At 44.2% G+C, this 12259-nt stretch overlaps 1 protein-coding gene across 4 annotated transcripts in view; it reads left to right on the top strand.

The window, feature by feature from the left end:
• nectin1b (nectin cell adhesion molecule 1b) overlaps positions 1-12259 on the top strand; it is a 243200-nt gene that overhangs the window by 70724 nt on the left and 160217 nt on the right. For all 4 annotated transcript variants that reach the window (XM_084351956.1, XM_084351958.1, XM_084351959.1 and 1 more), the window contains exons 4-5: positions 2984-3129; positions 4328-5258. In XM_084351956.1, coding sequence (XP_084208082.1) covers positions 5207-5258 — 52 coding nt within the window. In that variant the 5' untranslated portion in view covers positions 2984-3129; positions 4328-5206. The remainder of the gene's footprint in view (positions 1-2983; positions 3130-4327; positions 5259-12259) is intronic.

Below are 12259 nucleotides of genomic sequence, written 5' to 3'. Positions count from 1 at the left end.
GGTGAAATAATTACTCTCCACTGCATCAAGTTTTTTTTGCAGCAATATAATTGCACATTATTAACTGTTGGGAGGAATCAGTTAATAGCAGCCTGGCAGGGCCATTTGTTGTTTTCCAAATATTAAAATGGTGCATTCAGGATGACGTCGGCTCCCTGACTGAGGATCGTGTTTGTGAGATGTTTATATGTTAAAGGATCGATGTAAATATAATTCAACATTGTAGGTCAGTCTTTGTGCAGAACAAACACAGAGAGCTGGAGACTGCTTCTGAAGGACATAGATTTCTCTATCGCATGTTTTTCAGGCCAGAGAAACTAACAGTTTTGGATCAAAAGAGTCGTCTGCTCTCCAGGGAGGCAGACTTGGGTCAGGCCCAATGCAGATTTCATGCTATTCTGGACTGCTGAAAACCTGGATTCTCTCTCGCTCATCAGCACTTTGCCAAAGTTTTGACATCATTTTTGTGCTCACAATTGTAAGTTTGAGACAGCTTACATCGGGTCACCAATACGACAGATGTCGGGTTTTATAAATCAGTGTTTGCATCACTGCCTGCGGTGATGACAGATTTAAGGTCTGAAGCAGATTAGAGTCACGCCCTGTGTCACAGCTATTGATATAAGACATAATGTAAGTGAATGAGGTTGTTTTTGTCTATTGAGTTTTCTGGGGTTGTGATGGATTAGATTTTCGTTTCTTTTTTCTCCAAAATAAGAGAAGTAGGTCTTTTAATAAGAAGAAAGGATCACATGATACATGTGATAATTCATCCCCGTGTCACAGGGTGTAATACACCCACTGTGTACCTTTTATTCTGAAATTTGCTTTTCTGCATAATGAATAATTTGGTATACTTTAAAGTAATAATCTCAAAGATTTTCATGTAGATAAATATGTGTTAAGTGACTATCGCCGAATGAGGTAACACAGTGATGATTGAGCCTATGGCCCACTGATGAAAGCCCTTGCATTTGCATTAACCAAATATGTACACTGGGTGTCGGTGACGACTTTCTCGGGAAATATCGGGAGCGCACGGTTAGTGGCGCGTTCATGGCTGAACAAACAAAGAAAAGACAGATAACAGCGGACGATGAAAAGGAGGAATGAATGGAATTAAATGCTCTGACTTTCAAAATAAAGCTTGCGGAAAAACATTTCAAGTGATGGTCACAGTTTTGTTGGGTGTATGTACTAAAACCACTTGAATAGGTTCAGGAAAAGATTGTGGTTTGGGAGAGAATAAGAACTCTTAAAACAATCAAGGATTGTTGGTTTGGTATGGGAAATAAGCCCCGTGTTTGAGTCATCCATCTATCCCAAATCCATCTTCCTTTATCGCCTTTTATACTAAGATTGGTCCTTTGCTCCTGTCATCATCGCCCCCTGCTGGTGCTGCATTCACACAAGTACTTTTCATACCTAGTTGAGGCACTAACATGATATCCTCCAGTGGATCAGAGGGCGTATTACATGCTTTAGCGTGACAGTTTTTGATGGTAACACAATGTTTGAAGTCTGATTCAACTTATGATCTCCATCAGTGTTAAGGCAACTAAAAACATATAATAATCTGTCCTGCTTGATGGCCAGTACCTTCTAGTGTCTGACTGCCTGTACTGGTAGCTCAAACTGTCATCATCAAAATATAAATTGCTTTCTCTCTGCAGAGAAATGCATCATCTTTGACGTTGATGTATTAATCAGAAAACCCTTCATCTGTTACCTTTATTGAACCAACAAGATGATTTAGCCATCTCTACTTTTACTTCTGCATCTCCAAGTATTCATTATGCAGAACGGTTCCTAAATCTCCACACTGGCTCAGGCATCGCCTTGAGCTGCGACACGAGCTGTAGTTCAGAATAAGTGTATCAAATTTCATCAGCTCGCCTGTAAATCAATCACAGCCGCGGCCGCTCGATGAAGGGGGCAGTGGAGTTAATGCACCAAAGTCAAGAGGCAGACCTGGACTTTTTTAGATATTATCAGTCAAGGGAAGTTTGCAGGGATCCTGATTCAAACTGCTGTGAAGCACGACCGCTGCTGACCAATGAGCAACTACCGCTGGGGCAGTTACTAGCATTGCTCAAGGGCACATATTTAAAAAAAAAAAATGATGTTCCCTTCCTGCTCTCCAAATTTTCAGACTTCATCAAAATCCAATGAAAGCCAGCACCTCATAATGTATCACTGCCTCTTTATTTTTAAATAAACACATTAGTAATAATGGCTGAGCACTGTCTCTTAACACCCCCGGGCTGCAGCTGCTGACCTTTCAAGCTTTATAAAGTGAAGTGATCATCTTCTAAATGGTAAAATGTAGTGTAAACCTGATTGTTAATTCACTGTATTTTGTATTCATAGTTCTTGATATACTCCTGCTGTCTTGTGTGTTCACCAATAGACAGTAAAACATTTCCTCTGCAGAGTACACAGCACATTCAGCTGAATTGATTCCATTTTGTTAAAACCATTACTTTGGAAACAAGCACACAGAATTTCAAGCAGCATCCCTTTTGTTTTTCTTCGTACAAAACAAAATGTCAAGTCTTCGAGCTTATCTGTATGCTCCCAGAATGCACCACTCTGGCTTTATTGTGTTCAACAGGATTGTAGGCTTGTTGGTTAACTTCGCATCCTTCACTTATAAATGATAGTGCGCCGTGCGTGTGGTTTGCCACTTAATACGGTTTGATTTATGTTGCAGTGTCACACTGACCCTAATAACCAATTGGCCCGGCGCTGTTTCGTCTTACCAGGTGATTCCTCTTGCTGTTCAGCAGTTAATTCAGTGGTGCAGATAGTGAATCATGACCAAAACACAGGCTTCTGACCGCATGCAAAACCTGCACGGGCAGAGCAGCAAAATGGACCGTGAAACGTTAAGCATGTTGGTCCTGGTCTGTTTTAATTATCTGAAGAAGTACTGTCCACAAGAGGGAAGTGTTATCACATTCATCCTCCCATTCATTTACAGGCAGCACCTTCACATGCCTGATCCTGTCGGTCGCTTCAGGAGGAATGAACCGGCTGAAGAGGTGAGGAGAAAGGAAGGAAGGAAGGAAGAGAGGAAGGAAGAGAGGGGGCTGGGTGCGGTGCGTCAGCTCACAGCTGGCTCATGAGGTAAAATAGACCCCCTCCCTCCCTCCCTCCCTCTCATGCACAAGCATACACTTAAACACCAAGAAAATTACTCCTGTAAATCATTTTTTCCCTCTGAGATTGATTTTCTCCAGTGTCACTGCAGGAACGATGACTCCGAGGATGACTGTTTGGATCATATTTTATCTCTCGCTGCCCCACCCTGACTTATTTGTTAAACTTGTGGTTCACATGCGGTTTGGGGTGTTGCTGGGGGGGGGGATCCATGATTGTGCCCTGAATGTGAAAAACACAGCTCTTTTCTCACGTTATTCGAATTAATTTGAAGTTAAAGGTGCAGTATGTAAGACTTGACTCTTGAATTCATACTCCAAACAAGTAGGGGGCAGCGTATCACCAGTGTGACCGCTAAACAGTTAGCTGGTTTACTCAGTTAGCCGTGCGGCTCTCGGTCCAGGCTGGGTGCTCGGAGTAGTATTAGAAGTCAGGACAGGCCGCGGCTAGCAGGTTAGCATGCTAACTTGAGTAGATATCTCTGCAGCACAATACAGTGATGATATGTGGTCAAAACTCTAATTTAATCACAATCTGTTTATTATTTCAGTTCATTTTTGAACTTTTCAAACTAAAACTCCTACATATTGCACCTTCAATGATGCAGTAACAGATAAACATGGCTGTGCCTCACCTTCTTACGTGGCTCTCAGAATGTGGACGCGATGAGATGATTTCATTTTCATTTAATTTGATTATCGGCGTCTCCAATCGGGACACATTTGGGGGGGAAACTGACTAAACAAACTAAAAACCTAGACCTCATTCGGCCGACTGTCAAACTGGGGTTGAGACGACTTCCTCAACCTGTGAAGGAAGTTTGATTTTTAATAAAAACCACGATTCTATATCAGTCTTCAGGGTTTCTGTGGGGATTTCAAGCATATGAGTGGTGTTTCATTTCAGCATGAATGTACAGGCTGTGTGCTGCTCTTCCCACATCCCCCACCCTCTCTCTCCCTCCTCGACGGATCCATCTCCATCCTCCTAAAAATACTCTTCGTCTCTGTCACCTTCTGCGCCACACGGGTCCCTTTGGAGACCTTTTTGACGCGCGAGAAAGAAAGTTCGAGTCACTTCCTGGAGGGTCTACCAGGCTGCTGCTGCTGCTGTAGTTGATCCAGGCTGATGCTTTTCCTTTTTTTTTTTTTTTTTTTTTTTGCAGGACAATCCAGGCTCCTCCCTTTTTGCACAACGTCACCCGATCCCGATCTCTCCCAAAGCGTCAGCGATAGTCAGCAGCACACTGTGGTGGCAGATCAGCGGGGCGGTGCGCAGAGCAGAGCGGGATAAAGCTACACTGTGTCTCATCCAGAGAAAAGAGGAGCGAGGAAAGGAAAGGAGAAGAAAAACCAGGGGGGGCGCATCAAACCATTCCCACACTTTCCACAACTTCACCGGCCTGGTGTGCTGATCTCTCCGGCTGGGACAACCCGGGGAACTTAAGGGAACTAAAAAACGGGACGGTGCCGGCAGATTATCTGTGTCACACACACACACACACACACAAAAGGCGACGTTTCCCTCCGGATCAACTCTGCGAGTGTTGGAAACTTCCCAGCGCAGCATCGATCGAGGACCTCCCGCCCACCTCACCTCCGATCACACGCCTGGAAGGGGGGAGAGAGAGCGAGAGAGAGAGAGAGAGAGAGAGAGTCCTACAGCCTCTGCGGTGGATGGAGCAACAAAAGGCTGGATGGTGAAACTAGAAGAGCTGCTTTGATAACAACTCTCCTTCTTCCTCTCCTCGCCTGAAAGACTCCCCCGCTCTCCCTGCAGCCCGCCTGGATCTCATTTCTTTTTGCAGGGGGACTCTACTTAGTGCGAAACTCGCGAAATTGATGCTTTGGCACGGAGGAGAAGCGCACCCAAAAGTCTCCTGCTGCTGCTGGTACCGCTCAGTGAGGGAGGAGGACTAGTTCTGGGCCGAAGTGGGATTTGCAGAAGTTACATGCTCGGTCTTTGTCGTCTCGAGTGAGCCTCCCCCCGTTCATCCACTCTCAGGTTATCATCAGAGAAGATCCGGATAGTTTGAGGCTGAGCCATGGCGATGTGTGTGGGGATGTGGATACTCCTGTTGGCGCTGCACGTCCAAGGTAAGCCCCGCAGAAAAATCAGACTTGGGGGTGGGGGGGAGACAGTGTGCGTGTGCTGCGTGATGAACACTTGATTAATGCGTGGACAGGGTGGATCGATGGGATTTGTGTGTGTTTTTTTTTTGCAAATGAGAGAGAGAGAAGTGGAAAGTGTTTTCAGTGTATGGATCCAAGCGTTCTCTCCAAACGGCTGCAGAATACTTATGTTGGCTGCAGAAATAATGAATTTACTCGGGCAGCAGGCAGATGGCGATATATGCGAACCGTGCGAAGGCCCACAGTCCTCCAAGTTTTCCAATATCTCATTGTAATGACAACTCTGAGCCACAGAGAGCTCCTGAATGATAATTGAAACCTGTGGCCTGTTATCCTCCGCTCCTGTCTGTCAGCTCAATGTTGAATATAATCTGAATTTAACGAGACGTAATATCTAAATCCTTCATTTTTTAATCTGTGGATTTAAACCCACAGGCCCTTTGCTGTTTTTATTTATTTATTTATTATAATAAATGATATTGTGTGAGAGAGAGGAGAGTGACTCAGGGTGTTGTGACATTTGTCTCTTGGCTGCAGTCACACTCTGAGACACTGTCCTGAATGCATAATAGATTATAAAGAGAGATAGAAGAGTGTGTGTGTGTGTGTGTGTTGGGCGGAGGGTGAGGTGTGTTCAGGGGAAGGAGGGGTGGCTGATAAATGGAGTGATAATTTGACATTGATCATCTTGACATTAAAGCGTCCCAAAGTGAGCCTAATTATTTAAACACATGCTTAATAAGTGTATCTGACAGATATCGGGAGGAGCATCATTATTCTGGTTTTATTGACAACCTCCTAATTGGGAACAAAAACAAAAGCCAAGAGCCATGTGTGTGTGTGTGTGTGTGTGTGTGTGTGTGTGAGTGATCCATTATTCGCAGTGTTTTTTGAGGCTTAGCTCAAAGTTAGCTGGTTTGTTTACATCTTTAGATGAGGAGATTCTGTCCGCCGGCCCTATTTTAAGAGCAGGAATGGACGAGGGTCAAGTGTGGTCAGGATGTGTCAGATCATGTTTGGACCGACGCTGATCTCATCCTCGTTTTCTCTGACGGACTGCACCCTGTCCATGTTTTTTTTTTTTTTTTCGGTCTGAGAAGAGTAAGAAGTCTTCGTTCTGTCACATCTGGGCCGTTATGATCCTCCACCTCCCTCGAGCTGGAGAAATAAACCGAGACGTTGACCTTGTTCGCTGCGAGGCTTCCTCGTGGCGTCATGTGTTTAAGACTGATTGAATACTTTGATCAAAAAGCCCCTGTCTGATTTACATTGAGGTGATCCCTTTGCTTGTGGAGAAGATCAGGATTAACTGGTTCCCTTGGGATTCACGGTGGAAATCTTTTGAAGCTGTTCAATCAAGGGGAGTGGAAAATGTCTCAAAAATTGCTCTTAAAGCGTCCTGGAAATGTCTCAGTTGAGTAAAGCAGGGGATGTTTTTCTGAGTCCAATTAGGCGTCGTACGAATGCACTTTGCTCTTGTTTCTTTTTTTCCTCTTCTTTTTTAAACTGCTGTATTTAAAACCAAAGTGACTGCATAATTCATGCTCTCAGACGTCCTCAACGAAGGGAAGAGCTCGGAAAATGTTTTATTTCAGCAGTTGTCCGGACTCATTTCTTTTGACATGCAAAAACAAAGAATTTGGTCTTTCACCCAGAGGTTAAAGGGCGTTGCCATAAATGCCCACAGTCTTTTGATGGCCTAATTGATATACAGCCTGTTCCAGACTCTTCCCTCATTACCCAAGCACAAACAAGTGTGTGTGGGGGGGGAATGGTCTTTAACAAATGCAAGTAGCAACAAGCAATGCGAGGCCCTGTTGCCCATTAGGGAAAAGCCATTTGTGCTTGTCATTGTAATAACCATTTGTAGAAAACACAAGAGTGCCAAATTCATAAACAGAAATGATTCGGAGCCGCTCGCCAAATAGATTATCAAAAAAGGAACATTGAGAATAATGGATGTGTGAATAATAACAGCAGCTCTGTTCCGGCTTTCTTATATTAGCACTCGGTCTCTCCTGTATTCCAGACTGATATTTAATTGAGTGTGAATTGAGTTTAGCAACCAGGTGGTTGTTTATGGCTTGGCTCCATCCCCAGGTCCTGGTGCTGTACGAGCCCGTATAGATATCACTCTCAGCGGTGGGCTAAGGAGATTTTCCAGCTCTAATTCCTCATCTTAGTTGGATTAAACATTTGGGAAATGAATGCTGAATGGTGGACAAGCTTCAACTTTGAATGTACTATTATTCAGGGAAGGGAAATTGCGTAGCTGTGAATCATAATCTTTGTAATAACTTGGCAGCATGTGGGCTAAAATCACTCTGCTGGAGACCCCCGTTGTTCGGTTCTGTCAGTCATTTCCTGCAGCCTCTCATGTGAGTTTTGTTCTCGATTGTTTGGTAGTAGAGCTTCTGCACTGACATCACAGCACAGCTGCATCAGTTTGTGTGCCACTGTCCTTTAACTGTGATTATTCCCTGTTCGATGCTCACGTGCCGTCCCTTCGGAGACGTGAACCTCGGGTGATATTTCCTGTTTCGTTTTGATAGACAGCTGCATTGTTTCTGCTCTTTAGGGTTAATTGCGCAGCCAACTGCCTGATTTCTATGCACAGACTTGTCACCGAAGCCTGACACACACAACAGTTCATTTTGACTCGAGACAAGCGGTCACATGCTGTGCTGCTGCTGCTGCAGTGTGTATGTGTTTGTCAGACTCATTGGAAGCACACTGAAATCTACCTTTGTGTACCAAATGTCACGTACTTCAGCCGGATTGATTGATTGATTGACGGAGCGGGCGGGGGGTCTGAGGACAATTACAGGCCTGTTCATAAATAGTGTTCTAGCAGGTGTTTGATGTTGAGCACTGAAACAGGCAGGGGGAGTGTTTCCTCAGATGGCTCATGGAGCAAATACTGCAGCCCCACTGGAACACCGTAATTAGCATTTTGACTTTGCTAATTTCTTCTCTCTTTTGAAGGGAAGTGTAATTGCTGCTCCGTGGCGCTCTGCATTTCATTCGGATGACAGTTGTGATATAGTGGAAAAAGGGGAGAGTCACTACGGGATTGTTGGGCCTTGATGGTCTGAGTGTGAATGCAAATTGCTCTGATCCTCGCTCCTTTGGGGAGTCTCCCTTTGGTCCCTGCTGAGGTGATGGATGGGAGACAGAGAGCTCCGAGTCCTGGGAGACTAGCTTGAGGGGAGCTGACAGGAGATTAAGCTTTGCTTTTTTGCAATAGGAACTAATGGAGGCACTTGGCCACTCAAACTTCATCTCTTTGAGCATTTAGCTCATTGTGGTTCTGCTGTCAGCTCTTTAGCAAATCCTCCTCCAAACACTGTGCGAGACGTCTTTTTTTTGTCTGCTGTGATTCTGGAAATGGAGAGTGGCCCCCTCGTTAATTTCCGGAGCTCCTCTCAAACAACTGATTTTTCTTTTTCTTCTGTGAATTAGCCAAGTTTGGTTCCACGCACCGAAGGCTCATTCTCTTGTTTTCTTTGTAGGTTCCTGCTGCACATTTCCAGCCCCTGTGGTCTCTGCATAGAGGCTGCGTATCACAAAATAGATGAATAAAACATGACAATAAGCACTGAACCTAAATAATGGAAAGGTTATGACAAAATGGAGTGTTCTCTGCGCGCCGAAGACTGCACAAATAGTATTAAAGACTGAATGAATGTTAAATTAAGTTCACCTCTCCGGTTATTTGGAGATTTTATTCATGATAAGGAATGAATTTCTCATGGCCTTGAGAGAGGAGCCGTGGTGATGGAATAGTTTGGATGTGATCCCCCCCCGCCGTCACTGAACGGAGCTATTTTAGGGGGAAGTTTAGTCAAATATCACAAGTAATGTTTGTCCCTGACGCCGGCTGTCTAAAGTTACCAGATAGCTTGTTTTTGTCAGAACATGCAGTTCAGTGTCACATGCTGTGTTGTTATTTTGGTGTATAGTGTCTCTGAGGTGTCCTCTCCTGCAGTCACCATGTTGGATCAGGATGGGAAACACGTTTATCAGCGAGCCGCAGCTGCAATTTTATGCTCTTAAATCCTTGAAATTCTTCTCTGTTTCAACTCGAAATCGCACAATCAGCACAAGTAAGGAAAAAGGAAATCAATAACGGGGATCAAATCTCGCCCTGAGCTTTTCTGATTTGGCATTAATCTGTCGAGTCTCTCTCTCTGTATTTAGCCCTTCCATGTCGAGGGATTAAATGGTTAAATTCCTGTTCTGCTCCTGACTACACTTGTTCCATATTTTCCTTTGCCGTTTGTCAGATAGCTGTTCCAGGATCTGCAGAGAGGCTTATTATGGTTCCTGAGTTGATGTAAATCTGCTCTGAAGAAAAAGTAAATAATCTCACATGTTGGAGGGATTCTGACAGTCTGCTCTGCTTTTATGTGACACGTCTCTGCTTGCCAATAGCTTGTAGAGTTTCTTTGCACTATTTCTCCCGCGGTGCTCAGTTTCTATAGTTACTACCTGTAATCAGTCATTTCAGTTAAAGACAAATCATGTTTATCTCTTCACAGGCACTGCATCCATGTCTGTGTGTTTTTCCAGAGCCTCTGTGTGAAGCTGCCTTTTAATGCATCATTTAATTTTTTTTGTGCAGTCGTCTTGTATTTTCTGCTTCGCCGGTTTAAAAAAAGTAACCATATGGGAATACTGTTCTTTGCTCATTGTGTCTGGCTTTACAACTGGGGCATTTAGTCACAGGCTGATCTGGGATTGAGAGAGAAGATAATTCCTGGTCTTTCTACTCTAAGTCTGTATGCCTTTAAAATAAAGCAGATCTGATCAGTGCTGCTCCCCCCCCACCCCCTGTGACTGCCTGAACAAGTCAGTTTACAACAGGCAGCTGGGCTGATGTGCCTCCATTAAGGAGCAAAGAAGTCCTGATAACCAGTCAGTGAACGACCTGCAGAGTCTGAGGAGAAAGGGAGCAAAATGGATCCTGTAGGGGCGGAAATACAAAATCTATCATGATAGCCGATCTTGACCCGATACCAGTGCTGCGGGAAAACCATTAAGTGGTGTCAGAGGGAAAATACAGAGCATTTTCTGTTGCCTGATTGGCTTGATTAGTGTTGAGGTGTTGTTAAATTGGCTGTGGCCTGGTCTGCAAGCCAAACACTTTCCATCTGTGTTTCACTCGCCGGCTCGACTTTACGAACCAGTCGAGGTGGCCTGGGATTCATCCTTAAACTTGATGGACTAGTTGAAGCTGCTGCCATGTCTTCTGCTGTTTGACTCAGTTGAATTTTGTGCTGACTTGTGCAGACTCCTGACAAGAGCTGGCCTGCAGCTCTGCCTCTTACTGTCTTGGGTCAGACCAATATATCAGTTGGATGATGCATCGGGCCAGTGTAGGCCTTAAAATAAATATTTGATGGAGGTTTCTCCCTGACAGCAAAATCGTTCTGATGGCGTTCTTTCCCTCTATTTTATTATCCCACTGTTAAGGAGTAATATCATGTAACTCTTCAATAATTTTTAAGTGTTATATATTTTTCAAAGCCAATAATGTCTTGCAGAGTTTCTGTCTCTCTGCTTTAAGCATTTGAAAGAGATACTTTATATTTGCTCTAATTTAGAGCCTGGCCGACATGTTGATAGCTGATTTTATTGTCTTATTACATTTATATCAGTATTGGCAGTATCAGATGGATCTTCTGACTCCCTAATATCAGCTTTATTGGTTGGGTTGTAGATTCATTGTAGTTTTTATGTGTTTTTTGACACTCAACAGCTGAAATAAGGATGTTCTCATACTAATATCAGTTTTGGAAATGCCTGTGATGCTGCCAAAAATGCTGGACTTGGTGTCTGCACCGATCCACCGCCACGTAATTTATTGATTAGACATGGGACCCTGCTACTTTCCCCTTAATGCAACAAAAAGATTTGTTACTACACTAGTAGCCACTATCCTGATGGGCAGCTGACTCGTGTAGCTTCGAGCACATGCATAACATAACACCCATACCCGTAAAGTTAGCAGTAGAAGAATAAAATATATATATCTTCAGCTCGACACATTGGCCAAAGTTCTCTAAGCTGAATGAGTGTGTTTTCCATCCTGCAAATTCAGATTTTTTTCTAAATTTGTGACCTCAACCAGGTCAACTTGTAAAACATTGAATATTTGCACAAACTGTCTCCAACTTCTGAGTGAAAACATCCGCACTGCCTTCAAAAAACCATATCTGTCAATCCCATTACAAGCCTTCCAGCTCACCCACTGCACATGCCATCCACTGATAAATACCCTCCAGGGGTGAAGCTGAAATGGAATATTAGCTTGCAGAACACATTCGAATGAAAATATTGAACATTTCTACAAATTTAGCGACGGTTTCAGTCTTTCGTTACGGAAATGTTCGGAATCAAAGTCCTATTGAAATTCCCGTCATTGTGACAGAGCACGTGGGGGCTTCACGAGGCTCAGAGCTGATCTCCTGCCAGAACTTTACATTTTTCTCTTTTACTTTCTCCAAAACTTGGGTGAACCCTCTCTACACTTCCTCCCCCATCTCTCTTCTCCCCTCTCCTCTCTCCCCTGTCTCCTCGCTCTGCCTTTGAGGACGACGCTTGGCTCGTCGAGAGTCGGCTTGGTTAGCATTTGATACAAAAGGGGGTTTGTTTCATGAAATGTTTCCCTTTTTAATGAGTGATGGTGTTCGCTCATTTAATATTCCGCACTGATATCTCTCCGGGAGCTGACTGTGCTTCAAAGCAACAGCGTAGTTGTAAATGGGAGTGGGTGAAGGAGGGGGGCAGCAGCAGCAGCAGCGGTGGTGGTGTATGGGAGGGGGGGCTGCTGCTTAGAAATCACAAACACAGGTTTATTTATTCACCCTGACATATAGCTAAGCTTCCAGTGTGCTGCGGCTTGGTGCAAAGCTCCTTAGTGCCCTCGTCCTGCGCAGACAGACGAGCAGAATACGCCTGAT

This window comes from Pagrus pagrus, assembly GCF_965226575.1.
Source record: "Pagrus pagrus genome assembly, chromosome: 4".
Classification (NCBI taxonomy): domain Eukaryota; kingdom Metazoa; phylum Chordata; class Actinopteri; order Spariformes; family Sparidae; genus Pagrus; species Pagrus pagrus.
This window is presented reverse-complemented; position numbering and strand designations above follow the sequence as displayed.